Source organism: Meles meles, chromosome 1 (genome assembly GCF_922984935.1).
Source record: "Meles meles chromosome 1, mMelMel3.1 paternal haplotype, whole genome shotgun sequence".
NCBI lineage: Eukaryota > Metazoa > Chordata > Mammalia > Carnivora > Mustelidae > Meles > Meles meles.
Genome location: NC_060066.1, coordinates 213,377,357 through 213,402,635, shown reverse-complemented (window position 1 = coordinate 213,402,635; position 25,279 = coordinate 213,377,357). Strand labels below are relative to the sequence as shown.

General features: G+C 62.9%; 1 protein-coding gene across 7 annotated transcripts in view; it reads right to left on the bottom strand.

Moving 5' to 3' along the window:
• Positions 1 to 2,080: 2,080 nt before the first annotated feature.
• The window catches only part of NPHP4 (nephrocystin 4), a 109,514-nt gene continuing 86,315 nt past the window's right edge, over positions 2,081 to 25,279 (bottom strand). For 4 of the 7 annotated variants that reach the window (XM_046000525.1, XM_046000529.1, XM_046000517.1 and 1 more), the window contains 13 exons: positions 22,789 to 22,966; positions 17,601 to 17,726; positions 14,973 to 15,184; positions 11,419 to 11,645; positions 10,702 to 10,888; positions 9,850 to 9,933; positions 6,685 to 6,841; positions 6,042 to 6,127; positions 5,434 to 5,519; positions 4,369 to 4,540; positions 3,563 to 3,742; positions 3,190 to 3,333; positions 2,081 to 2,647 (listed from right to left, as the gene is read on the bottom strand). In XM_046000525.1, the coding sequence (XP_045856481.1) occupies positions 2,507 to 2,647; positions 3,190 to 3,333; positions 3,563 to 3,742; positions 4,369 to 4,540; positions 5,434 to 5,519; positions 6,042 to 6,127; positions 6,685 to 6,841; positions 9,850 to 9,933; positions 10,702 to 10,888; positions 11,419 to 11,645; positions 14,973 to 15,184; positions 17,601 to 17,726; positions 22,789 to 22,966 (1,980 nt within the window). In that variant the 3' untranslated portion in view covers positions 2,081 to 2,506. Of the gene's footprint in view, positions 2,648 to 2,929; positions 2,975 to 3,189; positions 3,334 to 3,562; positions 3,743 to 4,368; positions 4,541 to 5,433; positions 5,520 to 6,041; positions 6,128 to 6,684; positions 6,842 to 9,849; positions 9,934 to 10,701; positions 10,889 to 11,418; positions 11,646 to 14,972; positions 15,185 to 17,600; positions 17,727 to 22,788; positions 22,967 to 25,279 lie in introns of all 7 variants that reach the window. The other 3 variants (XM_046000560.1, XM_046000555.1, XM_046000547.1) reach the window with 3 other exon arrangements.

Here is a 25,279-nt window from a genome sequence, read left to right as displayed (position 1 = left end):
CCCACCCACCGGCTGCTGGCTGCATACCCCCTCCGCAGCTACACAGAGGTCCTAAAGTGTCCGCAGCATGCCAAGAATCCAGCAGAAGGAGGAGCGCAAGTCTGCAGAGAAGCCAGGAGTCTGGGGAGTGGGCAAGGCCAGAGGTGCTGGCTCCCGAGTCAGGGCTGCCCGGCCGTTCCATCCCTGCCACCTCCCCTGTCCACTGTCCAGCCACCGTCCTCTCTGCCACTGAGGAAAGCCAGAGACCACCACAAAACTCAGGGGTGGACTCGGGCCAGGAAACATGCAGGGCTGTCTGGAAGAGAGAGGACTTGCTGCCCACCCGGCTGCCCTATCCTCCACCCCCTTCACTGGCCCTGGCCCCGGAGACTGCAGAGCCAGCCGGCCGGGCGCCTGGTGTGAGGTGCAGCTGGGAAGTCCTCTCCCACCCACGCCACCAAGACCCACCCCCAACAGCTTGCCCCAGCCTGGAAACCAGACCCCGATCCGGAGCCAGCGAGGGCTCCGAGCCCTGTGCTGTCTCCACTGAACTCTATTCTGGGGGCCACAGCCAGAGGGACCCCAGGGCCGAGGTCGATGCCGGTACCACAAGGCTCTGGCCCCACCCTCCTGGCCTTCCCCCACCACCCCCAGAATAACCAGGCCTCTCCCTGGGCCGGCGGGGGTCTCTGCCCCTCACCCCTGCTCAGCCGAGGCCTGGAGGTCTCCCTGCGGACTGGCGGCTGGTTCCCTGGTGCCGGCTCCATGCACTTGGACCAGCGCGGGTGTAGACAGGCTGAACTCTGGCCCAGGGAGGGCGTGCGAACTTAGGAAACAGCAGGTGGGGCATCCGGACCATGAAGATGACAGCACGTCGCTGCGTGGTAAAAAGAGCCCCGGGTACACCCGAAAGGCTTTCCCCGGAATCCACCGTCCCTGCTGGTCTGGGTGCCCACCCCAGCCCAGGGCTCGGGCCCCGGGCCCTGGCAGAGGACACAAGGAGCAGGTCGGCTGCAGCGCAGACACACTCTTTAACCCCACTCACGGGGTCAAGGTCTAAATCAGGGGCAGCGGCTGTCCTGCCCCTCCAACATGGCACTTGGCATCCGGCCACAGGGCTGCCTCGACGACCCTCTCTCCGGGGCCTGAGGTCGTCTCTGTGCTCTCCGGGGTCGTCTCTGAGCATATCCCAGCCCTGGGTCTCGCTCCTCACCAGGGGAAGCCTCCGCCATTCGAGGCGCCCCAGAGACCCACCCGCCACAGGCTTGCTCCCGCGGGGGCCGGCCAGCATTCTACGGCCTTTTCGTCGCCCAGAATTAGGAGTAGCCTGGCTGGCCACTCGCCAGGGCTCAGGCTCCCCTGCTTGCTTCTCCCCCGCATTCGGAACTAACGGAAGTCACGTTTTCCTGTAAAACCACACGGTGCTCGCTCCGCTCTGCTCCGTCCTCTGTCCTGTTCCTCCGCCTCCCAGGGGGCCTCCAGCCTGGCCACTTCACCTCCCCTCCCGCAGCTGTGGCCAGGGCTGAACAGGTTCCCCCGCTCCCGCCGCTCAGTAACAATGCTCGCAGCTACCTTAGCACGACCCCCAAAAGGACGGCAGTTCCCAGGCCCCCTGGAGCCAGGTGCACCACCTGACCGGGCTCTGGCCAACGGGATGCTGGCGGACAGAGGAAGGATCCTTGCCCGGGGTGTCCCCATCCCAATCCCTGGAAGCTGTGACTGAGTGACCTGACAGGCGAAAGGGGACTTTGCAGGTGGCATTAAGGTAAGGATCTTGAGATGAAGCAGTCGTCTCGAATTTTTCGGTGGGCCCAGTGTAATCACAGGGGTCCTTACTGGTGGCCGGCGGGCGGGCGGGTGGCCAGGACAACGGGAGTCACGACCAACAGAGCAGAGGTCAGGTGCCTCACCTGCCTCGGTCAGGCCCAAGCCGACTCTCCGGGAGGTCAGAGGCCCCCGGCCCCCCACTGTCCCTCAGCCGTGTTGTTGTCCTCAAGGGAAATCCGTGCTTATGCCTGGTGATGTCAGAGCGTCTGACGAGGTTGAAAACAACAGAAGACACTCAAGAAACCATCAACAGAGAAAACAGGTGAAAGTTTAGTATTTCATACACAACTTAAAAAAAGGTATGAAAGAATACCAATATAAACATTGCATAGCAAATAGTGTGTGTACAAAATCCAGTAAGAACACATAATTTTATCGCCTAAGATGGTTCATAAAATACATCTCACCATAAAGCGAATCGACACGTCAGAGGCAGCGACACCTGCCCGAGTGCAGCGGAGGGAGGAGCCTCGTGCTTCTGGGCGCCGAGCCCCACCCCAGGACGCCTGGGGGCCTCGGCACACGGCTGGCTCTGGCAGGGGCTTCCTGGACTCGGGCCTGCGAGCCGGGCCGGAGCTCGGTGGTCCCCCCGCCCTCACCAGCAGCCCACGCAGGTCGCCAGGGGAGGAGGACACAGAGCCGGCGCACACGAGTCCGTCGCTGCGCGGCGGCCGGCGGGGGAGCACGGCCGGCGGCTCCTCTACTGGTAGGTGACCTTCACGCAAAACGCCTCTTCGTTCTTGTCCTCGTGGTCGTTGATGTAAATCAGGATGTCCTCCTCCCCGGCGCTCTCGCGGGGAACGAACCGCAGGCCGATGGTGTAGGTCTCTCCTCCGGCGACCTGGAAGCGAGCATCCGGTCCAAGCCCTACCCCGACCGCCGCCCTCTCCTCCCGCAGGCTCCGCGCCCGCAGACCCGGACAGAGGAGCTTAAGCTGAGGCCCCAGACCCCGAGGCCGGAGGCCGCGGGACCCCAGGCACCTGCTGTTCTGAGCTGAACCAGGGGACGCAGCTGCCTCCCCACACCAGGGGTGGCTTTGCAGTAACACCCTCCCCTGACTGCGACGGGCTGCACTTTCTTCCCAGCGCGCACCGCAGAGAAAAGGCTAACTTGCGGCACTCACGGACAAAACTGTGGATCAGCTGCGGGCAGGTGAGCCAGCAGGACCCTGCAACGGGGCCCGGATGTGGGGGCCCAGAAGCACAGGCATTAGAGCTCGAAGAGGGGGCCCGGCCCCCCACACCCAGTACGTTCCCCGGGCCAGATCGGCACTGCGCCCCCGGACTCTCTCCAGACCACCCCCAAATGCGGGCCAGGGTTCCCGGGAGCAGCAGAGCCCGAACCCCCCGCCCCACAGCCCTGCCGCCCCGCACAGCGCCGCACCTGGAAGGAGTCGTCCCTGAACTGCAGCAGGTCCGGGCGGTCGCTGTGCAGGTGGAAGGTCCTCGCGGAGGGGTAGGGGTTGGTGTAGGTGATGCGCTTGTTGGCGCCCTTGCTGTCCCCCGCGGCCAGCGTGATCTCGAAAGCCTGTGGGGGCGGCAGCCGCAGGCACCCTGGCTGAGCCTGCCCCGTGCGTGCGCCCAAACTGGGGCTTCTCCCTAAATACGACAGACCCCGGCGGAGGGGGCTCCCCCTGCGGAAGCAACCGCAGCCCTACCCCCAGGCCGCGGAGGAGGAAACTCCCACTGGAGACCAGGTCACAGGACCGGGTGACATCAGGTGACCCAACACCTCCACCCCACGTGCCCCTCCCAACCTTGGAAATGAGGGGTGGGCGGCAAGACAGGCACACGAGCCACGAGGCCACCAGCTGGTGGTAGTCCACGTCGACCAGGTTAAGGTGGATGAAGCGGCTCCCCGCCCTCCGGGGCCTCACGGCGACGTGCAGGTCCTGCACCGCGTGCGGCGGCAGCGTGAACGCACCCCTGGGGTCCGTCTGGAACGGCAGGGGAGGCGGGCTGGCAGGCGGTGCCCGCGCTGTGCAGACCGCAGGGTCCTCGACGTCCGCGGCCCAGGCCGCAGAGAGACCCCCAAGGGAGCCCCAGCTACTCGGGCGGCGGGGGGGGGGCCACATGGCCTGCAGAGGGCAGGAGGGGCCCGAGTGGCAGCGCCGCGTCTGAGAGCAGACCCGGCCACGCGGCCGGGCCCGCAGCGCGTCTCAGTCCATCACCACACGTGCGCCCCTCCGGGCGGCAGCGGTGCCCCGAGAACCAGAGCCGCCCCAGCCGAGGGAGCGCTCAGCGAGCTCCGGCGCCAAAGCCCGGCAAGGAGTCTGCACGGCCCACGTCATCCAGACGCACGGCTGCGGCTGAGTTAATTCCGGACCTGCTATTAGTATTTGCCTTCCGATAATTCTAAAAACTGGCCTCTGGGGTGTAGAGGTCGGTCGTCCCACGATGGCGTATCCAGTAAAAGGCAACCGGAATGAAGGCCCTGCCCGGAGTCCCGGAGGAGTCATGAGCCTGTCCTCAGGGCCCACGCCGGCTGGGGCCAGTCCCCGTACCGTCCGTTCCCAGGGCGGGGTGCGGACGGCGAGAGGCCAGAGAATACCCAGGGACCCACCTTCAGCTCCTGGGGGTGCGAGGTGAAAGCCTGCACTCTCCTAACTGCCTGGGTCCCCCGAAGGACAACGGACAGGCGGGTCCGCTGGCCTGTGACACAGGAGACGTCCACGCGCTGCAAGGAGTGGAGGTGGACCCGCCACACCTGGACGGGCGTCGCCAGCCAGCGGTCCCTGCGCAGGGCAGAAGCCGTTACCAGCGCTGGGGAGGGCAGCAGCCCTACGACGACAGAGAAGCCAGGAAGAGGCCGAGAGGTGGCCAGGAGGACAGGGGCCAAGGAGACGGGGGGAGCCCCGCTGTCGTCACCCCCGCAGCCACCTTCCCAACTTTGCACCGTGACACCCAGCACGAAGGACAATGTGGCTTCTGCCAGACTGTCGCCGTCCCAAACCCGGCGGTCTGGGGTGAAGCCCGTCGACGGCAGCACACAGAAGCGTCTGTGGGCGTGGAGGTCACGCAGGCCAGAGCTCACGGGCCCCGTCCTAGCTGCCTGGAGCCGCAGGAGGATGCCAACCCTCTCCTGTAAGTGGGGCTCAGTAACCCTGTCCCCCGGGTTCACCCGCACAGTCCGAGACAGGCACTGAGCACAGTTATCCCCCATTCGCAGACGTCCCATCCCAAAGCCCCCAGGCTGGCTGAGTTTTAAAAGATCCTCCTCAAGGGACTAGAACAGGAGACTTCGTGGAACAGGTAAAGGAACGGGGTCATTTCGGCTGAGTGGGAGACGCAGGATGGCGATGTGGTCACCGGCTCAGGCACGGAAGGATAACGAACCCCGCCCTCACCACCGCTGGCCGGAGCCGCACATGCACTGGGGCAGACGCCGCCTCGAGTTTCTCTCTTCGGTGGGCTCTGCACGCGTCCCTCGGGCCACCGCTGCCACTCTGATCGGAGGGCGGCCTTTGCGAGGCCCCTGCCAGCCCTGGAGTCTCCCCTCCCGTGGCCACAGGCCCGACAGGAGCCCCGTCAAGAGGTCAGAGAGCCAGGCCAGCCCTTCCAACGCTCCACCTGCTTCCCACCCGCGCCCGCCCCTCCAGACCCCCGGGGTTTGGGTCCACGGACTTACGCGTAAACAGTGACAAAGAAGTCTTTGCTCTCCGGGCTTGGACCACTAGCCACCTTCAGGAACACGTCCCGTGGCTCCCCGAGGCTCTGGTGGACAAGGGAGCCCTGAGAACCCCGCCTGCTTCCCCGCTCCGAGCCCAGCCCCCTGAGCCCGCACGAAGTGGAAGCAGCGGGGACCAGGCTCCCTCCCTCCCAACAGGTGTTTAATTTCCCGTATCGGTCAGAATTCACTTTTTTTTTTTCACCGCAGAAAAGAAAATCATTAAATTCTTGATTCACATTGAGTTCAGTAATTATATTCTGCAGGAGAATTTATCCAGTCTCCTAACCAGTCATAACACAATTATTGCCCTTATTCTGTACACAATGGCAATTAATAAGGGGCTTAATTACCACTCACTTTGCTTCATCCCTTTTTTTATTTAAATTCAGATAATCAAAGGACTGACTGCCAGCCGAACAGATGAACACTTCCCCAAGGGAGGTCAACACAGCCGTCGGCGCCTTAGGAAGACCCGCCTAACTGAAAGCTACAACGAAGAGGCCGCGGGAGGCCAGGGGGCTCAGACGACGGGGGACGGGCTGGGGGACGGGCTCAGCAGAACTCACCACACTCCGGGTCTCACAGATGACATCGGGGTCACTACATCGGACGTGGACCGGGGGTTCCTCACCGGGTCTTCCCACGGGAGCACCTGGCAGGGAATATCCAGAACCAATGTCTTTTCTGGACAGGCCTGGGCCGTGTCACGTCGCTGTCTGGGGCAGGCCTGGACTCAGCGGACTAGGAGAGGGACGATGCCACCCTCCCCCATCCCATCTGCATGGGACTGGCACTCTTGCTGTAAGCTATGTCCTCGGGGCCTCATCCGAAGGGAGTGACCGAAAGTAAATGGGGGGACTGTGGAGTAAGGTGCCAGACACAGAAGGCACCGTCGTGTTCCGGAGGCACCAGACCGGAACCAGACAAGCGACTGGGCAGCAGAAGGCACAGTGTGCTCCGGACACAGCCCTCAGGGCCACGCGTTTCAGGAGGCGGAATCAGCCAGCCGAGGGCACACCCTGCCCTCTCAGAGGACGCAAGGAGGTCACCATTGCAAAGGACAGAGACAAGTGGCAGAATTTACAGGCGGGTCACGGCTGGAGTAGAGCCTCACGGGAGAACACGATGATGCCCGTTGTCACCCTCAGGGAAAAACCTTCTCCACCTGTCGAAGCTGCGAACACGGCCGTGGGGACAGACGGGACGTGCCTGGAAGTGCGTGCCAGGGAGGCAGGCGGACGGCCTTCTTCAGGAAGGTGAGCTCCGGGTGGTAGAAGCGGAAGACCTGGTCCACCACAGCAGGCTGCGTCTCCGCGGTGAGGCAGAGCACGGCGAGGGGCTTGCCGCCGCTGCCCCGGAACCACACCTGCCGAGACAGCAGCCGGAGCCGGCGTCAGGACCGGCCGGCCGGCCTGCAGAGAGCTCCAAGGGGCCACTCGCCCCCGCGAGGAGGGAGGGACAGTGGGAACGGGGCATGGAGCCTGCAGGTGCCCACACTGAGGGGACGGCGCCCGACGAAGGACCGCGCGGGCAAGTGCTCTCGGGACGCACTCACCGCATGTGGCTGCCGCCGCTGCTACTCTCGGCGCGGCACACGCCCCAATGCCAGCAGGAAGGTCTGGGGGCAGACCCCCCGGCCGCCACCCCACCCTCCAGCATGCTGCCGTGTGCGTGCGGCCTGACACTAACCTCACCCGGTCCCCGTGCGTGCGGTGGACCATGAGCCCGTGAGCTCTTTGATTCCAGAGGGTAAAAGGACCTAAACCAAAGAGGCTAGAAATATAAACCTCTTTAAAAAAGTTGCTGGGGCACCTGGGTGGCTCAGTCGGTTACGCATCCAGCGCTTGGTCTCGGCTCAGGGGGCGAGACTGAGCCACGTCAGGCTCCACGCGCAGCAGGGAGTCTGCTTCCGAGTCTCTCTCCGCCCCCCCAGCCCGTGCACACGAGCTCCCTCTCGCTCTCTCAAAACTAAATAAATCTTTAAAAAGGAAAAAAAAAAAGAAAGAACAAATATCTTTATTCCCCAACTCAGTCTGGCCCGAGCCCTCCGGGCCCCCGAATGAGGGCAGGCAGGAAGCCCAGCCCCGGAGACAGCCTCCCCACAGCAACACAGCTCCCGGGCATCCAGACAAGCCTTCCACACGGGGCAGACACGATTACTGTGAGATCTTTCAGATGTACGCACACGGAAGGCTAGAACATGTAAAGATCTGTTGAAGTCCTAAATCGTAACAGGACGGCCACCAGGGGCCGAAATCCCCGCCGGGCTGGCCCCGCCAGCCACACGGTGAGCTCCAGGCGCCCTGCCATGCCCGCCCGAGGAAACCCCTTCCAGACCCTGTGGGCACCGTCCTGGCCTGTCTCTGCCGTCTTCCCACCTTCGGATCTTTGCGCCATGCTGCGCTTGGTGGGCCTGGCCACAGCTCCACCGATGTGTCCCCGTCTCATGGGACAGTGGCTTTCGCGAGCACAGTGGCGGCCCCGTCACCTGTGCCCTGATGCTCTGGCCACAAGGGCGCCCGCACACCGAGACCCCGTGTGTATTCGGCGGCTGTCTCGGCCTCTGCCCCCAGTCACCACCCGCCTTGCCCTCCCCTGCTCTGGCCACAGTTCTGCTCCCCTGGCTGCTCCTGGAAGCACAGGGGACAGCCAGGCTGGTCAGCCTCAGCCAGCGACCCGTCCTTGTCCCACAGCGGCAGCTCCTCCCACAGTGGGGCTCGGATCCAGGCTGTGATTTTCCACACAGCAGCCCCAGCAGTCCCCGGCGGCCCCCTCCGGGCGGGGTCCCAGGCTGACGGCCCACTCTGTGACCGGGTCCTAGTGTCTCCAGCTCGGCCCGCTGTTCCCCGGCACAAGGGGGCGCAGGCGGCCATTCTGGCCGAGTCTGCCTCCTTGAAAGCTTGCACTTCTGGCTTCACCCTGCCAGTGACCTGGGTAACGCGCGAGCCGCCCACCCGGCTACCAGTGCGTGGAAAGGGGTGGCGGTGGCAGGGGGCGGGCAGCTCCAGCAGCCGGTGCCCCCACGGACGAGACGCAGCAAACGCACCCCCGTGCGTTCACCAGGAGACTCCAAGGCACTGACGTCTCTAGAGGCTGCTGGGGCGCCACTCGGTGCTGTGAGCGCTGACCAGTGAGCTGGGAGAGTCCCGCGCTTATCCTGACTCTGGTATGAAACATCTCAGGGCGACCAAACTGCTGAGGGGAAATTCTTGTTCATGGCAGAATCCCCGCTAATGAGTCCAGGAAGAATGGAACAAGTTGAATGTCCCCATTTCCCAGCCTGAAAACGCGTGTGGGCAATGACTCCGAGGGGGAGAACAGACACAGGCCCTGGGCTCCGTGGGCCCGGACTCACGCGAACCACACGTGGGAAGACAAGGAAGCACAGGGTGGACACGAGGCGACTCGGAGGGTCTGACCGGGGGCAGGGACAGCAGCACGCAGCGAGGCTACGGGTCCTTATCCGTTAGGGACGCACGCTGAGCTAACCACAGGTGAACTCATACCATTTCTGGGGTCTGCCTTCAAACTCCAAATGCACGTACGGGGAGTGTGGTAGCCTCTCAGATTTCACTGAGAGCCCTACGGGAACGGCCGACGTAGTCCTTAAACGAGGCAAAGCTGGGCCTCCACGTTAGGTAAAATAAAGCAATTTCCACCGTGACGGGGCTGCGGGCACAAGCAGCCACCCCAGCGAGGCAGGGACACAGGCCTGCAATCGGGAGCCGGCTTCCCGTCAGGACTCACTGAAATCATCTGTTCTCGGGGCAGGGGAGGAACAAAGTCTTTTGCTTTCATTTTTACTTTCAAACTACTTCTAAAGGCATTCGTCTGCCCAGAAAAAAAGCCTCAGAAAGTCCTAAAAGCAAGTGTCCTGAGCCCCCCCTCAGGACATCCTAGAGGGGAGCTGCTCTTCCCTTCTAGGCAGGATGCCCAGCAGTAGCCCCGTGGCCGACACTGACTCTAGGGACGTGGGGATGCCGTGGCGAGGGTCAGGGGCCCGTCTCACCCCATGTGTGGTAGCCGCGTGCCGGGACAGCTGTCCTTGCAGGGCGTGCGGCAGGCACCCACAGCACCAAGGGCTGCAAGGTGCAGGTGGCCAGTGAGAGGCTTCCGGGCCAGACACCCCCTGCAGGCCGGACCAGCATCACCCGAAGCAGTCACTGCCCCGTCAGAACAGGAAAAGCCCACCTCCACAGGCCCTGCTTACCACCACCCACACGCCGGTAGGAGGTTCAGGGAAGGGCACAGGGCCAGGGCCCAGCGACCTAACAGCTGAAGTCGCGGACACGTCACCGGGTCCGCTCAGAGGACACCTGGCTCTCAGTGTACGACCCCACAGCTGTCAGGAATCAGAGGGATCCTGCCCCTTACCTTGGCATGCTTAGTGGGCATCGCACTGGACTTCTGGGGTGACCCGGCATCCGTGCCCTTCTCAGATCTCAGCTCAGCAGAGGCCTGTGAGAAACCAGCGGCACCAGCAGGTCACAAGACGGGGTCCAAGGGCGATGGGCCCTTCTACCTGTAGGACGGCTCCCGCCAGGGTGGAGGGCTCCCGTCCACGGTCTCATCTGTTCTCACAGCGTGGCCGGCCACGGCCAGGAACCAGCCTCACCACCCGAAGAGGGAGCAGGGGCGGCCAAGAAGGCCCACCCGACACGCGAGCCGGCTCTGCCTGACATCTTCACGGTCCTTATGACCACTTGCCCAAAACCGCATCCAAAGAGCCGCCGCAGGATTCTGTGAGGCTCCGGGGGCGCCTCGAGCCCACTGAAGTGAGCACCACGATCCCACAGAGCTGAGCCCAAAAGTTCAGCAAAAAAGATGAACGCAGGCCCTGCACACCCACGACCCCCACCAGCACCGCGCGGACCTCACACGCCCAGGACGGGAACCTCCAAGCCTGCGCGTCCTGCGGAGAAGCAAACGCTACAGACGACGTGGGCAGACAGCGCTAAGAACACAGGAGCCTGGAAAGTTCCGGCCCATCCGCTCTTCTGAGGTGACGGAGAGGTTCTGTGCCCGAGAGGTAGAGTACGCAGAGGGGACGGTCGGCCTTTCCCGAGGCCCCCGTGTGCGCGCACACCCAGAGGCCAGTGGAGCACGTGACCTCCGTAGTCTATGCGGTCTGAGCAGCGCGGGGAGACACATGGGAATGCCCCCCCTTCCAATCTTCAGCCAAGTACCTGACAAGCCCGTCCGGCACTGGAAGAAAGGCCTGCTCACCTGCACCAAGGCCGGCGGCCCCACAGAGAAGGTCTGATATCGGAAGGGGATGTGGACGGTCTCCCGCGGACGCAGGAAGATCTGCGGGGCGAGGTTGCCTCGGAGATGGAACATGTCCTCTTCCACCGGCGTGTGCAGCCCGGCCGCGTCCTTGAAGAACCTCCACTCCCGACTGTCCTGGATGATGCTAGAAGGCGGGAGACACGGGCTCTGAGACCATCCCAGGGATGCTAGAAGGCGGGAGACACGGGCTCTGAGACCATCCCAGGGATGCTAGAAGGCGGGAGACACGGGCTCTGAGACCATCCCAGGGATGCTAGAAGGTGAGAGACACGGGCTCTGAGACTGTCCCGGGGATGCTAGAAGGCGGGAGACACGGGCTCTGAGACCGTCCCGGGGATGCTAGAAGGCGGGAGACACGGGCTCTGAGACTGTCCCGGGGATGCTAGAAGGCGGGACCGGGGATGCTAGAAGGCGGGAGACACGGGCTCTGAGACCGTCCCAGGGATGCTAGAAGGCGGGAGACAAGGCTCTGAGGCAAAAAGTCTCTTCCTGCTGAGTCCCCTGCCCGCCCATGAGAGCCAGAACCCAGGACCGTGGGCAAAAGGCAGGACCAGTGGGACCCTCGAGGGTCGAGAGCAGCTCAGCTCTCATGTCAGGGCGAAGCCGAGTCACCCCAGCGGGCACCCTGCATGTGGAGCCGCCGCTCACGCCCACCTGAGCTCGGGGTTGTCCACCTCGATGGTCACTGTGTGCTGCATGTTGTGGGGGTTCTTGAGGGCGAACTCGAAGAACTCGGCAGTGCCCAGTGTGACATGGATGGTGTGCGTGGTGGTGATGGCCAGGCTCAGCGCGCTGGAGATGCTCTCGGCCTTCATACGCTCCCGATAGGCCGCGATGACCTGCAGGTCGCGTGCGTGCTGGGCGCGGACGCTCTGCTGAGCCTATGGACACAGGGGCCAAACCAGGTCACAGTCCTGGGCTTACTCTCCTTCCCGAGGGCCATTTGGCCACCTCTCCCACTCCCCAAATTCTTCCTGGAATCCCCACCACCCGCTTCCTCAGCCCCCTGGGTTGGAGGGACCAGCCCACCCCAGGTCCGGAGGACAGAAAACAGATCTATGCGGCTCTCCTGGCTTCTCTCCGCCCTGTGGTGGTCTCCCCTGTGGGAGGCAGGGTCTGCCCCGTGTGCTCCCAAGAGAAGACAACCACCCACAAGGCCACCTCTCCCAGTGGCCTCAAGGCTGGCATCGGGTCACACTGGAATTAGTAGCAGAAGTTTCTAACAAAAGAGGAAAAAGCAGCCTCAAAGCTACTAAGATAGGAGCTGGGCTCACTGACCAGGTCCCCAGCGTCGCAGGAGGAGCCCCGTGTGTGAGCAGGGGCCTGACGGACCTGAGCCGGGCCACAGTCCACTCGGCTGGTGCACTGCCTCGGTGGGGCTTAGCCACAGGCCTTTCCCCACCTCCTTGCTCCGGGGCCTGACTCGTGGGGCTTGGCCGACACAACGTGTTCTGGAGGCTGGAGGCTGGTTTGTTTCCCGTGGGACTTACCCTGAAGAGTGAGGACCGTGGAGGCCGCCCGGCAGGATCTAAGACCTAGAAGACCCCCCACCCCGCGCCGCTCGGTGCTGGGGAATCAGCCGGGCCCCGTGCCGAAAACCTCTGAACGCGGAGGAAGCCCGGCCGGCAGAGGGCAAAGGCGGTCTGAGCGCCTCTGGATTTCAACTCGGCAAGTGAGGACCAAATTTGGTTTCCGACTTCAATTACTTTGGATACGGACTTTCCAACATCCCAAACTTTGGCCTTCCCCTCACAAGGGGGTTGAAGCTGAACCTTTCATTACTCCCTGGGGTCTGAAACAGGAGGGGGGTTGCGCTCATATCTGAGGCCTCCCCCCACAGACGATAGAGCTTCTTCCCGGAGTGTGGGACGGCCAGACATAGTTTAGGCTGAAAAACTTGAACTGAGACAGTGTATTATTCTGACCCGCTCCCAAGCTGCACGGACAAACTCTGGCCGGCCACAGTGGACCGCCCACCACAGGCTCTCGGGGACAGGCTGGGGGCAGGGCACAGGGACAGCCGCTCCCCAGTTCATCACACACCACAGGGTGAAAAGCGTGACCCTGGGGGTTGTGCGGAGGGTTTCTCCTTGCCTGTCCTGTGTCGTTCTGTACCACAGAGGAAGCTGTCTGGAAGCCTGGCACCCCTGGCCTCCCTCTGCCCCACAGGACATGGGGCGACTTCTCTGACAGAAAGTTCTGGAGCATGAACCAGGCAGGCCTAGCCCTGCCTTCCCTCAACCCTTCCCTTTGGGATCGAGCTGGCTGGACACTGCACCAGGGGCTCACCCTGCCCCTCACCAGCGCTGCGGTCAGTGGCCCGCGGCCGGCTGCCTCGCCAGGTGGCTGGGCTCGAGCGTTAGCTCCAGGCTCCGTGTCCCGAGCACCCCGACCGCAGAGAATGGTCCGTTCTACATCACGAGAGTCACCGGTGACAGACGTGACACTGGTCTCTCTCGGCCACAACCCTGCCTGACGGCTCATTCGGTTCAAAAGTCAGCCAGGCTAAGGGGGAGGGCACTCAGCGGAGCCCTTGGGTCCCCACGGGCAGCAGAGCCCGGTGACCAGATCAAGGGTGAGCACCGTACCCAACCAGAGCAGTGAGACTGGCGAGCCTTTTGCCAGGATTTCTGGAAAGAAAGCTCATCTTAGCATGGGATGAGTACATGAATGGGGTTAGTGCCCCCAAACTGTTATTGTGTGGGACAACCCGAGGGCTGCAGGGGGTGGCCGGAGGGCAGAGGTGGGGGCCGGTCCCAGGGGCCCCAGGCCTGCCTGGTCAGTACCAGGCTCTGCGTGCAGGGGCACCTGCTCAAACACGGAACGGCGGGTCCGGAGTCCCAGCCAAAGGCCCTGGGGACAGCGCTGCTGCCTCTGAGGACTGCCACACGAGGAGAGAACCTGCCAGCCCTTCTCCCCAGGCCAGGGGCCCACGGAGAAGGTGCCTGGCGCAAGGTATTCCCATGGCTGACACGGACCAACAGCAGACGGTGGGGCTGGCTACCATCCCGGGTGCCACAGAAACGGAGCCACCCTCCTGCGGATGCTGGGACTGTTCCCAGCAACAGCTGGGACACCAGCGCAGGCATCTGGCCCCACTCTGTGCCCAGGACTCCCCCAAGAAGCCCCCAGACCATCAGCATGCCCGGCGCCCAGCGTCACCACCAGGGAAGCAGGCCACGCTCGGCGCTGCTCTCCGCCTCCCAGGCACGGCCCCCGGCCCGAGGCCCGCTGGCTGCAGGAGCATCCGGCCCCGAGGGCCGGCCTGGGCCTCAGCGCCTTGGCCCCACACGCCACCCCACCTCCAGATCCCGCCAGCGGCCCACTGACGTCGTGAACGCACAAACCCGTTTCCTGAGGAAGGCTGGGAGAAACCGATGGGGACAGACCACCACCGGGTCATACAACAGGTCCCTTCACCTTCGATTCCCCAGGCCTCCGACCCAGGAAAACCATGAGAAGTTAGTGGAACGTTTTCTTGTATTCAGAAATCCAATGACATCCCAATTCTGCTGAGCCGGGGGTGTGGGGAAGGGGGGTGGGGACAGCCGACATAGCCGAGGGGCTGCCGGGCCGCCCGCTCCAGCCTTGCTCGCTGGCCTGGTCCCGTCTCCGCTACACCCCACACGTGAGGGCAGGAGCCCGCCCCAGCTGCTGTGAGCACGGAGGGCCGAGCAGGGACGTCTTTCCAGACACCTGCCTGCCTTAACGTAAAGGGTGATCCTCAGAGCAATTTCTCAAGGCCCCGGTGGCTTCCATGAACCCTCTCCTAGGTCTATGCTGCAAAATATGATAGGGTCTTCTCTAGATTTTTGGACAAAATGGGAATTTTTCTGGTCAGAATGAATTCCTAGATTTGCACTGATGACCCATTCACAGCCCTGACCCCCAATAGGGGGGCCCCTAAGAATCCCCTCAAGAGCTCTCTTAGGAGCCCAGGTTACGGACACACACGCGCACAGCCCAGCCAGACACAGGAACCCAGGGCTGGAGCCCAAGAACCAGCTTTTAGAAAAACTCTCCAAGTACCTGACTCTCCAGAAAAACCTCCCTTGGTGGCTGAGAGCTCCGTCTCCCCCACATTCCACAAGTAGGATTCGGGGAGCCACGCGGAGAAGGGCAGGCAGAGGACAAGGCTGCTTTCATTCCCAACCGCGGCCCCCACGCGGGGACAGCCGGGGGCAGTGGGAGGTGGACAAGGGCCTCACCAACAGGCTGTCCCCCCAGCAGCTGAGCTCTCCTCTGGACTCCTGAAGGCGCACGGACCTCATCCGCTCCAGCTTGCGCCTGCGGACGGCGTCCCCCTCGCGGCCGGCACCCGGCAGCCCCTTGCTCCCGGGCTGCGCGCGCGTGAACAGCATGGCGGCCAGCTCACGGTCCACGTCGGCCAGCTTCTGTGCTTGGACCACGTTCTTGACTGCTGGAAAGTTCAAAGGGGGCACAAGAGGTTAAAGTGTAGAATTTACTTTCTTCAAGCAGACCCAACAAGCTTCTGGCCACCTCACCCAGGGCAGGAGCTCAGCAGGCACCTTGCCCTCTCCTGTACCTTTGAAGACATTCATAAAGACAGCAATCCTGCAGGCTGGTCTCCACAGCGCCCCCCCTTTACTACCCTTTCAAATAAAGGAATCCTGATCTTGGTCCTTAGAGACAATACACTATTAGATGACTTTCCGGAGGAAAATAAGGGTCAGTGTTCTAGAAGCTGATGCTATCTGGGTTCTCAAAGGCCGCTGACACCCCATCCAGGACGCGGCCCCGCCGGCGAGAGCCTCCTGACTCAGGGACCACTCAGAGCTCTCCGGACGCTGTCCCACCAGGTCCTCAGACCCCGTGTGTGCTCGGATCAGGTCTCAGGGGCTCTGGCGAGCTGCCTGCTTGGCCTGAAGCCCCAGCCCAGGTTGGGGTGGGGACTCAGACCAGCCCGGCCCCTGGGCAATGGATTCCTCTGGGCGCCTCTGCTCAAGCCCCGGACGGACACGGAAGCCGTGTGAGCAGACAGACAGACGCTGGAGCAGGCAGAGGGGCCACATTCTCTCCACGCCCGGCACACTGAGCACACACGCTGACACACGAGCTTCCCGGACCGGCACTCAAGCTGGCACAGGCGGGCAGGCAGAAGAGAAGGGGAACCCCAACGTAGGCACGGGCCCCCCCGAGCCTCAGGCACCCGCAGCCGCTGCGGGAAGTGAACACCCTGCTGAATCTGCGGGCCGCTCCCCTCTGGCACCCCATCTCTAGCCTCCGACTGACACGCTCCCTGCGATGGTAAAGCTCTTTCCGCCGACTCGCCCACTCCTCCTCTGTCCCCCTACCAAGGGCCGTTCGCGGTTCCTCACCACCATTTTAAAGCTGTTCAATTGCTTTTCAGGTGGTATGAGTCGGTCTAGACAAGTAAAATGCCACCCCCCAAAAATTTGGGGGTGCAGGCATAGTGGTGGGCCACCCCCCTCGGTTGGGTCTGAGCAGCCCGAGGCCCACGGTCCCAGGGGAAGGAGACAAGCAAGCTGTGGGTTGGCCAACAAGCTCAGACCACATCACCCAGTGCCAAAGAGACCAGACGTGAAATTCCAGCACTGCTCAGAGCCCGGGAGCCCTTGCTAAAACTCCACACAACCTCCTAGTTGCCAAGCCCTGCCTGCTGAGGAGGACGGGCTCTCTGAGGAACCGCGCGTTCCTGTCTTCGCTCAAACAGGGAGAAGGGAACCAGGGACTTCAGAGACTTTCCGCTCTCGCAACCGACACTCACGAGTTACAGCTCGCTGCACGGCCTCGCCGAGCCCCCGACCTGCCGGGCCCCAAGGCGGGGGCTTTCACAAATACAGCCCACCGGTTCTTGGACCAGCCCGGGACAGAGAAGCCCTGGCCCCCACGTGGGAAATCCAGATTCTCACCCAAGCTCACCACCGTTTACCACACAAGTCACTCGACCTCCCCTACCTTGGTTTCCTCAACACTGAACAGGAGAACAGACACTCAGCCAGCGGGATCATGGGCCCTGGACCGCTCCGAGCGTCAGAGCCTCTGGGGCCCCTCTCCCGGGAGAACACTCGAGCGCCCACAAAGTCTGGGCTGGCGCTTCAGAGCACACAGGCTCCTAGAGGCCTCGCGGTTCTCACCAGGCGCAGCACGGGGCCTCCCTCCGGGGCACAGGCTCGGGGACAACAGCATCTGAGGACCATCAGCACAGGAAGCTCGGGGCAGCTGCGGATCCGCGCCAGCGGGCCTGTGACACAGGGGACACCACCCAAAGGGCACATCCCGCTTGTCGTCCCACCAGCTACTGCGTTTCCAGGTCTGTGGGTGACTCGAGGGGACAGAAAACTTCAGACACCCCTGCTTTGGACAACATTCTTCCAAGTGCAGGCCTTTGCTCCCCAAGCGCCACAACTGGGGGGCTTCAAACCAGTTTTTACAAACCATCAGGGTCCTTGCTCAGCAGGGAGCCTGCCTCTCCCTCTCCCTCCTGCTCACGCTGCTTGTGCGCGCATGCTCTCTCTCTCTAACAAATAAAAATAAAATCTTAAAAAATTAAAAATAAAAAACAAATAGAAACCAGTCTCTGTTCATCCTAGCCTTTTCTTCACTTCCTGCTCCCCTGAAGGTGGGCAGCTAGAACCCAACACGGACGTCACGCGCAGGACGACAGCCCGCCAGCTTCCACGGAGCCCTCTCTAGAACATTCCGGCTGTGACGTACGCGCTGACCCGGCTCAGCCTGAGGGTCCACTGAGGCAGGCAGGGCGCTGAGCTGGACACGGCGGCCACCGCGCCTGCCCCCAGATCACACGTGTCCCTGCACACAGTCCCGCCCGCCCCCACCCGGCCCCCACTCACGTCTCAGACCCCCACGCGTGAGGAGACTGCCTCCCACGAAGTACCGGGCGCCGTCGTTTGAGATGACCCGTGACCTGGAAGGTGGCAACGAGCTCGACTTTCTCTCCGTCTGCTCACATGCGTGACCTAAGTTAAAGACACCCCAGCAGAAGGTGTGAACACCGACAGGAACGTGAGGAGACACACCAACTCCCCTGCAGGGAGCTTGGGATTCCAAAGGGCCCGTGCACACCCCCCGCCGCGTTGACACCCCGGACCTGCACTCCGGGCTCTGGATCTGCTCGGCCGTCGAGAGCTGGCCGGCGGGCCTCTCTCCCGCGGGATCAGAGCTCCGGGTGCTCGCACCTTCACCCTCCCTCCCTGCAGCGGGGCTCACACGTGCTGCACCAGCGCCTTGGAGGAGGCCTCTGTGTGCATCCGCAAACGTCGGACACACACTTGAAGGTCAACGAGCCTCAGCAAGCTAGAATCTTCTGGAGCTGTTTCCACACAGAAGCCAGCCTTGGCAGGAAGCAGCACGCGGCTTCAGAGGGCCGGGCGTGAGCCCGGGGGGCAGAGCTCACGGCAGGCCTGCCCGGCTGGACGGCAAGCAGCGCCCCGCTAACCCCAGAATGTGCGAGGCCCACGAGGATGGAAGCCCAGCCTCGGAGCCTGCGACCCCTCTGCGCCGACATGACCCCCACCTCCGGGGAGGCAGGGCCCGATGAAGTCAGATTCCAGACCCCCGCCCCACATTTCAGACGTGAATGCTCCCGCTGTGTGCTCCTCAATTCTGATTCCGGCAGGACAGTGCTGAACGCCTGCAGGCAGGGCCGTCCTGGAGACCTTCCCGGGAGCTGCTGGAGGAGGAACCCTTCCCCACCTCTCCGCAGCCCCTCCCTCCCCGCCTCCACTCTGCCCCTAGGGGCGCCCGGACAGGGTGGCTTCACCCCCTCAGCTTCACCCACCCCTGCCTCCATCCCACAGGACAGTGCTAGACGCAGGAGCACGGCCCTGACCGCAGTGGTGAGCTGGGCCTCGGCAGCGGTGACCAAAGTGACCTTTTCATCCCCAGCTGTGGGACAGGAACATCTCCCTCTTGACTGGTTCCGAGCTGAGGTAGGGAAGGGAAGGCCTGTCCCGCCAGGGAGGTCCTGTGGTCTCTGCCCTACTGACGGGCGCTGCCCCTGCAGACCCCAGTGCGCAGCAGCTGGGGAGACGGGTGTGGCAGCGGACCAGCCCGCGGGAGACAGCAAGGACTAAGGGCCCAGGCTGGGCGTGGGGGAAAACGCTCGATTCAAAACTGACAGACTGACTGAAACCGCCTCTGGCCGATCACGAGTGATGTACTCGCGTGGTTTACAGGCTGGGGACACACAGGCGAGCAGAGTCCTCCCCCAGGGCTTCCATTCTCATCGTCTCCAAACTCCTCTAGTCGCCTGGCGTGTTTCTGAGACTCTCACAGAAGGTGGCCTCCCCCAGCCTTCTTGTGACAAGAGCCGCTCCTGGTCACGAACCCGGGGGCGCAAAGTGGTCACAGCTAGGCCAGCAGTCCCAGCAAGCACAGGCACGCTGGCGTGTTCCACAGGCCCCGGCAGGGAGACCAGCGCACTGGGACAGGCGTGGAGCTCACTGTCCAGAGCCTTCCCTGAAGCAGCACCACAGTCCGGGCCGGCGAAGCGTCGGGTCGAGCCCAGGTTTCGCCTACCAGGTGCTCACCACGTCACCATGAGACGCCAGATGGCAGGCCTGCCTCCTCTGCGGTGGTTTCTCACGGGCCTGGCCACTGAGGCCAGTGACCATCCTACCTGGGGTCTCTTCCTGGGGGGCTTCTTCCGGTCCTGCTGCTGCTCCATCCCTCCCCCCACGCTGGCTCTGCACGCGCAGTGCACACGTCTGCGTCACGCTCAGCGCCCGGATGGACGGACGCCCTCTGGCCCTGCGTCCTGAGTCCCAGCTGTTCCTGGCCTCTGCGCGGCTGAGCACGGAACGCTTCTCCCTGGGGGTCTGCCCACCACCCACCCCGCGGCCGCCTCTCTGCTCTTCCCCGGCAGGCGGAGCAGCAGCGGAGCCCCTGCCGAACACGCTCCCTGCGGCCAGCTCACTCCCAACACAGCTCAGTGCCACAGGTCGTGAGGCTCGTCCCCAAGAATGGAATCTGGTGTGAACACCACTTGGACGGGCTCAGCTGCTCACGCCGTGGAGTCTGCTTTGTCAGCACAAGTCCAAGAGGCACAGAGAATCAGGCTCTCACACTCGCTCATCCTCCCGTTCATGAACCTCCCATCACCACACCAGGCCACTGTGGTCGCTGCTGGGCGACCATCACAGCAAGGAGGACCAGCCATGTCCCCAAGAAGCCCCAGGCCCCAAGGGGGACAGACGAGCAAACAAGCAGACAGGCAGGGACAGAGAGCCCGGCCAGGCAGGGACGCGACAGCCAGCTGACGCCAGAGCCCAGGTCCCGGCACCAACACTCACGGCTCTGGTACCACCCGCTCTCCACATAAGAGGGGCGAAGTGCTCCAGAGCCCAGGGGCGCTCTGTTCCTGCCCCGAGCTCAGAGTTGGTCCAGGCTCCCAGCTCTCAGCACCGTTCCTCCCCAGTGTGGGCGGACCGTCCCGCCAGCTCTCCATCCCACTGAGGACCTGCTCCGTCAGTCACTTGGCCGCAGGCACGCGCCACCTCCGCTCCCTGTCAGGACAACAGATTCGGGCCCCGCCTGAGGGACCCTAGGAACCCTCCGAGGCCGCGCCTGAAGCACAGGCAAGGAGGCCCCCACCCCACATCTGGCCGGCGTGCCCGCGGCCTCCGTCCAGCCTGGAGACCGGTCCTGGAGACCAGCGGAGGCTGGGAGGGACGGCGGCAGCTCAGGACCCGCTGCACACAGTTCATGGGGGGACAGCCAGCTGCCTTGGAGCCAGGCTCTCAGGAGTCACGACAGTCACCGCAGCACATGGCACCAGCAGGATGACGCGGTCACCTCCACACAGACCAGGACCGTCCCCGAGCATCGCCGTTTCCTCCGACGCGTTTTGCATCGCACTGTTGGTTTGGAAGCTGGGACAATAAACTAAATCGGGCACGTCCTCGCGCTGACTCAGGGACCGGACACGGGGAAGGCACTCACTTCCTCTGGGCGCAGTCTGAGATCCCAACGGCCGTGGCTTTCTTTCCCTTCGGGGAGACCTGGGTTAAGCTGGGGACCCGCACATTTGCTGGGGGAGCAGGAACTCCCTCCAGATGGGCAGGGCTCCTGACGCCGTCGGCAGCTACCTCGGTCCACGGCAGGGGCAGGGCACGTCACCGTGTCCCACCCCAAACCCGGGCCCTCGATCAGCACCACCTGGTTCTCCTTCAACCCTGAGAACACGGAGCCGGGAGTCGCAGCGGCCCCTTGCACCCCGGGGGCCCCAGAAAGGGCCACAGATACAAGTGACAGCAGCTCCCCGAAGAGCCACAGTCACACCAGACGAGGCCGCAGAGACCGTCGCGGAGCCTGTCTGAGCCGAGGTGCCACGGGCACGAGCACCACCCCTCCCGGGGCGCAGAGAGGGTGCCTCTGTCCGCAGCCTTGAGCTTCACCAGCCGCCCTGTGAGTGCAGAGCGGGGGAACGACACCGCCAGGCACCGGGACGCCGGCCCACCCTGCTTCTGTCCCCGGAGCTCACACGGCCTCCTCCTGCTGCTGCCTGAGGCAGAACAATCAGTTTTATAAAGAGACAAAAGCCACAACACGTTTTTTTCCAGAAAACGCAGAATCTGCAGGGGAAACCATGGCGCGGCCCAGCAAGCTGCGCGCATTTGTCCTTTGTTAATCCCCTCGGCGGCCGCGCCTCTCGGGGTGTCTCTGACTCTGCCCCCTACGCTATCGCTCTCTTGCAGGCAGAGTACGGAAATGACAGTTTGAGATAACATATAATGAGCTAATCTTTCTTCTGCAGATAAGATTTAAAACTCGGAATCACACAGTTGTGTGAATAAACACAAAAACAACCAACTGCGATCTCAGGAGCCCGACGCTTCTCCCGCAACCTGGCTCGGAGGAGCTTCTGAATGTCGTCGGCTTCTCACATGCGGCTCACTTCTTCCTCCAGAACCCAAGTGAGTTTTGCTGTTTCCATGTGGTCCGTTTTCCAGGCTGCCTCGGAGCCACGACTGTGAACATGCAGGCAGAAGACTCCCAGCTGACTTAACGGGCTGTGCACGCCCCTGCTGCGGCCGCCTCGGCCGCCCCTCCACGCTGCCCACATGGGCTCCTGTGGCCCACGGGGCTCCAGGCTTTAATGTCAGCCTGGGCTGTGAGGAATGGAAAATTCTCCCATAAAACGCGAGAGGTCTGAGTCTCATCTGGACGGACACGGCTCCAGAAACCTCAAACGTCTTGGTTTCATCCTGCTTTCCATTTCAGCCCGAAAAACCCCCATCAGAGTCCCCTGGTCCCACAGGGGCTCACTCTGGTCCCCTGCCCTTTGGAGCAGGCATGCCGGCCCCAGGTTCCCTGTTGGTCAGGGCCTCCGAGGAGCCTCCAGAACGTCTAGGAAAGTCCACCGTGGCCGCAGCCGGCCCCGCGCCCTGCCACCAGCCTGTGAACGAAGGGGCATCCAGGCTGTGCTCAGCATGTCTGATCTGAGAGCAACCCTTGGACACCATTAGTGTAAGGTCAGGGCACTCGGCTCTAAAGACGTGTGCGTCTCTGCTCCTTTATCCCCAGGCGGCACGGAAGCTGAGGAACACTTCCCTCTCCTCTCCTGTGTGGAAGGAGTTCTGTGGGCTGATATTCCACACAAAAGTCCTCCTGGAACCAGTCACCTTATCGGAGGATTGTCACAGAGATGCCCCCCGGACGGCCCCAAGAAACAAGATGTGGGCAAGACTGAGATGACTAATGATCCCAAATCCTGATCCCAAATCAGGAACACCAGCTGCTGCCAGGATGGGCTCGGGGGTCAAAGACAGACCAGCGGTTGGGGGTAGGCTCAGTGGTGAAGGCCAGATGTTCACGGTCAAGGACAGATGCCCCATGGTGGAGGACAGATGTCCAGTGGTCAAGGGCACCCAGTGGTCAAACAGTAAGAGTTTTTCTGAATTCCTGCTGATTATATGACGCCCACAGCAGCACCCACTGCCCTGACAGAGCAGCAACTGGGGAAACGAGTGGCCACCCAGGAGACGGCCTAAAGCCAGCAAAGCCGCCAAGGCCTCTTACCCACGTTGGCCAGCGTGAGATGCAGCCAGCCCTTCAGCACCGTGTAGACCCCGATGGGCTTGACGCAGCCGAACCGGGTCACATCTCCACTCACCATCACGTCCCGCTCATACTCGGTCGCCACAACCTCGAGCTCATGCAGGACCTGCACAGCCGGCCGGCCTTGGCGGAGGAGATGCTGCAGAGGAGAAGGGCAGCGGTCAGAGGGTGGCTGAGCCCAAGCCCATCTCCTTCTGAAAGCCTAAGTCCTCGATATCCGGTTTTTCCCGCAAACTCTTTCACAAAGTGCACCCAATCCACCCAGTGAGTGAGCGCCAAGGACACACGGACAGGCCAGGCAGCCACCTTCCTGGAGCCCGTTCTGCAGAGAGAACCCCTGGAAACGAGTGATAGAACGAGGCTGGGGACACCAAGCAGACCCCGCCTCCGGTTAGTGAGAGCTTCTAGAAGGAGGCATGAGCCTGGCAGGGAAGGCTGGGGGCACACTCGGCCCAGGTGCAGAGCACAGATCCCCACACCCGGGGCCTGAGCATCCAGCTTCAGTGTGGCTGGAAGACAGGGAGTGGCCGGGAGCAGGGCCACCGGGCAGCTGAGGTCCGGCTACGAGGGTCCACACCAGGTCCCGGTCGCTCAGAGCCAGTGAGAGCAGACCCAGGGCAGCGCAGGACCTTCCTGACCCGGTGCTATCTGCTACGCCGCTCACACCTCAGTGCTCGGCCTGAGCCCAAGCACTAGTGAGGCCCGCGGGGGAATGACAGGACCACGGCCACCTCCAGGCCCAGCTGGGATCCTTTTCCTGGGAGGCCTTGGGAAAGTCACCTGACCTTTCACTGCGCACTTCTCACACACAAACGGGCGTGCAGGACCAGAGCACGGTCCCAGCGCTTCCTCCTACAGCGATCACCCCCCGCTCTGGAAGGGAAGGTGCCCACGACGACCCCTCCCTGGTGGGTCTGGCAGCTTCCAGTTGCTTTGGACCCTGCGAGCATCACGGTGCGGGTCCACAGAGCCCACATACCCACATCCGTGTTCACGGCTGGGGCCGGAGGCCGGGCTGACTACACGATGTCCCCGCGGGAGAAGGGCCCACTGACGAAGGAAGTGACACCCAGGCACCGGGAAGCAGAGAGGCCAAGAAAAACAAGGCATCGCATCCCACTATGGATGGCAAAGATTTCTTGTTTAATTAATACCCGTTAAAGGCAAGAGCATGGAAACGCAGCCGGCGCCCTGGTCCTCACCCAGGAGGAGGAGGACCTCAGGGGCTCCCTGTCCGCGGGTCCCGCGCACTGCACGCAGGCTGTCACGTGAGCACCGCTGACTCAGAAACAGCTCCGGCAAGCTGTGTCAGGGGAGAGCAGAGCCGGAGGGTGAAGAGCACCAGCTTCCGAGTCAGAACTGGGCGGAAAGCCGGCTCGGCTATTGTCAGCGGGACCTCGGGCCTCAGTAACGACGAGCTGAGGACAGGGCATGCCGTCCTTCGAGACGCTCATGCAGCATCCCGGGAAACAAGCAGAAATCCCTCACGCACCCAAGAGCACGAGCAGGGGAGACGAGCCACCGGGCACCACACCTTCCAGAAAGTCCACCTGCCAAACCCGACTGGGATTCTCTTTTCTTAGCCAAATTTCCCACCCCTTCTCTATAAATTTTGAAGTTAAAGACTTTATGTTTAAAAAGTAAAATTTAATTTTAATTTATCCGAGTGCCAATAATCACAACAGCATTTGTTTCAAGGGCTCTTCGTGGAGGACAAGATGAAATAACTTCATCTCCAGCTGCGAGCACACAGGGACACGGGGCTCGGCTGCGGAGGAGGCTGAGGCCGTGACAGGCCCCCAGTTCACAGGGGCTCCTCCTGGCCCCTCCAGCGCCCACTCCCTCGTCCCTCCTCCCTTCACCCCTCCTCCCTCCGTTCCCTCCTCCCTCCGGCCCCCTCCTTCCCCCCATTCCCTCCTCCCTCATCCCTCCTCCTTCCCCCCATTCCCTCCTCCCTCCGCCCCTCCTCCCTGCTCCCGCCATTCCTCACCCCTTTCCCTCCCAGTCCCTCGTTGTTCCTTCCATTTGCTCCTTCCCAGCTACACAGCACCGTGCCCACTGTGGGTCAGGACTGTGCTGGGGATGAGTGACTGTCCCATTCCCACCCACCAGGATGTCACCAGCCAGCATCAGGGACAGACAAGCAATGGCCATGACGATCCCACAGGCACCATGACCCAGGAAGGCCTGAGGGACCAGAGTGAGGAATGAGAACGTCAGCCCACATCTGCTGAGTGCTCCCCACAGGTGACCCCCTCCTCCCGCCCCCCACGGGGGCATCACTCCTCAGGGACGGACACCTGAGTCGGCTGGAGGAGGGATGGCGCAGCCCAGGTCAGCCCTCCGAGGGAAGAGGGGGAGCAGGCAGCAGCGCAGGGGCAGAGGAGCAGGGTATCGGGGGAGCAGTGCACGCGGCCTGGCACGCCACAAACGGGGGCCGTGAGCTCGTCAT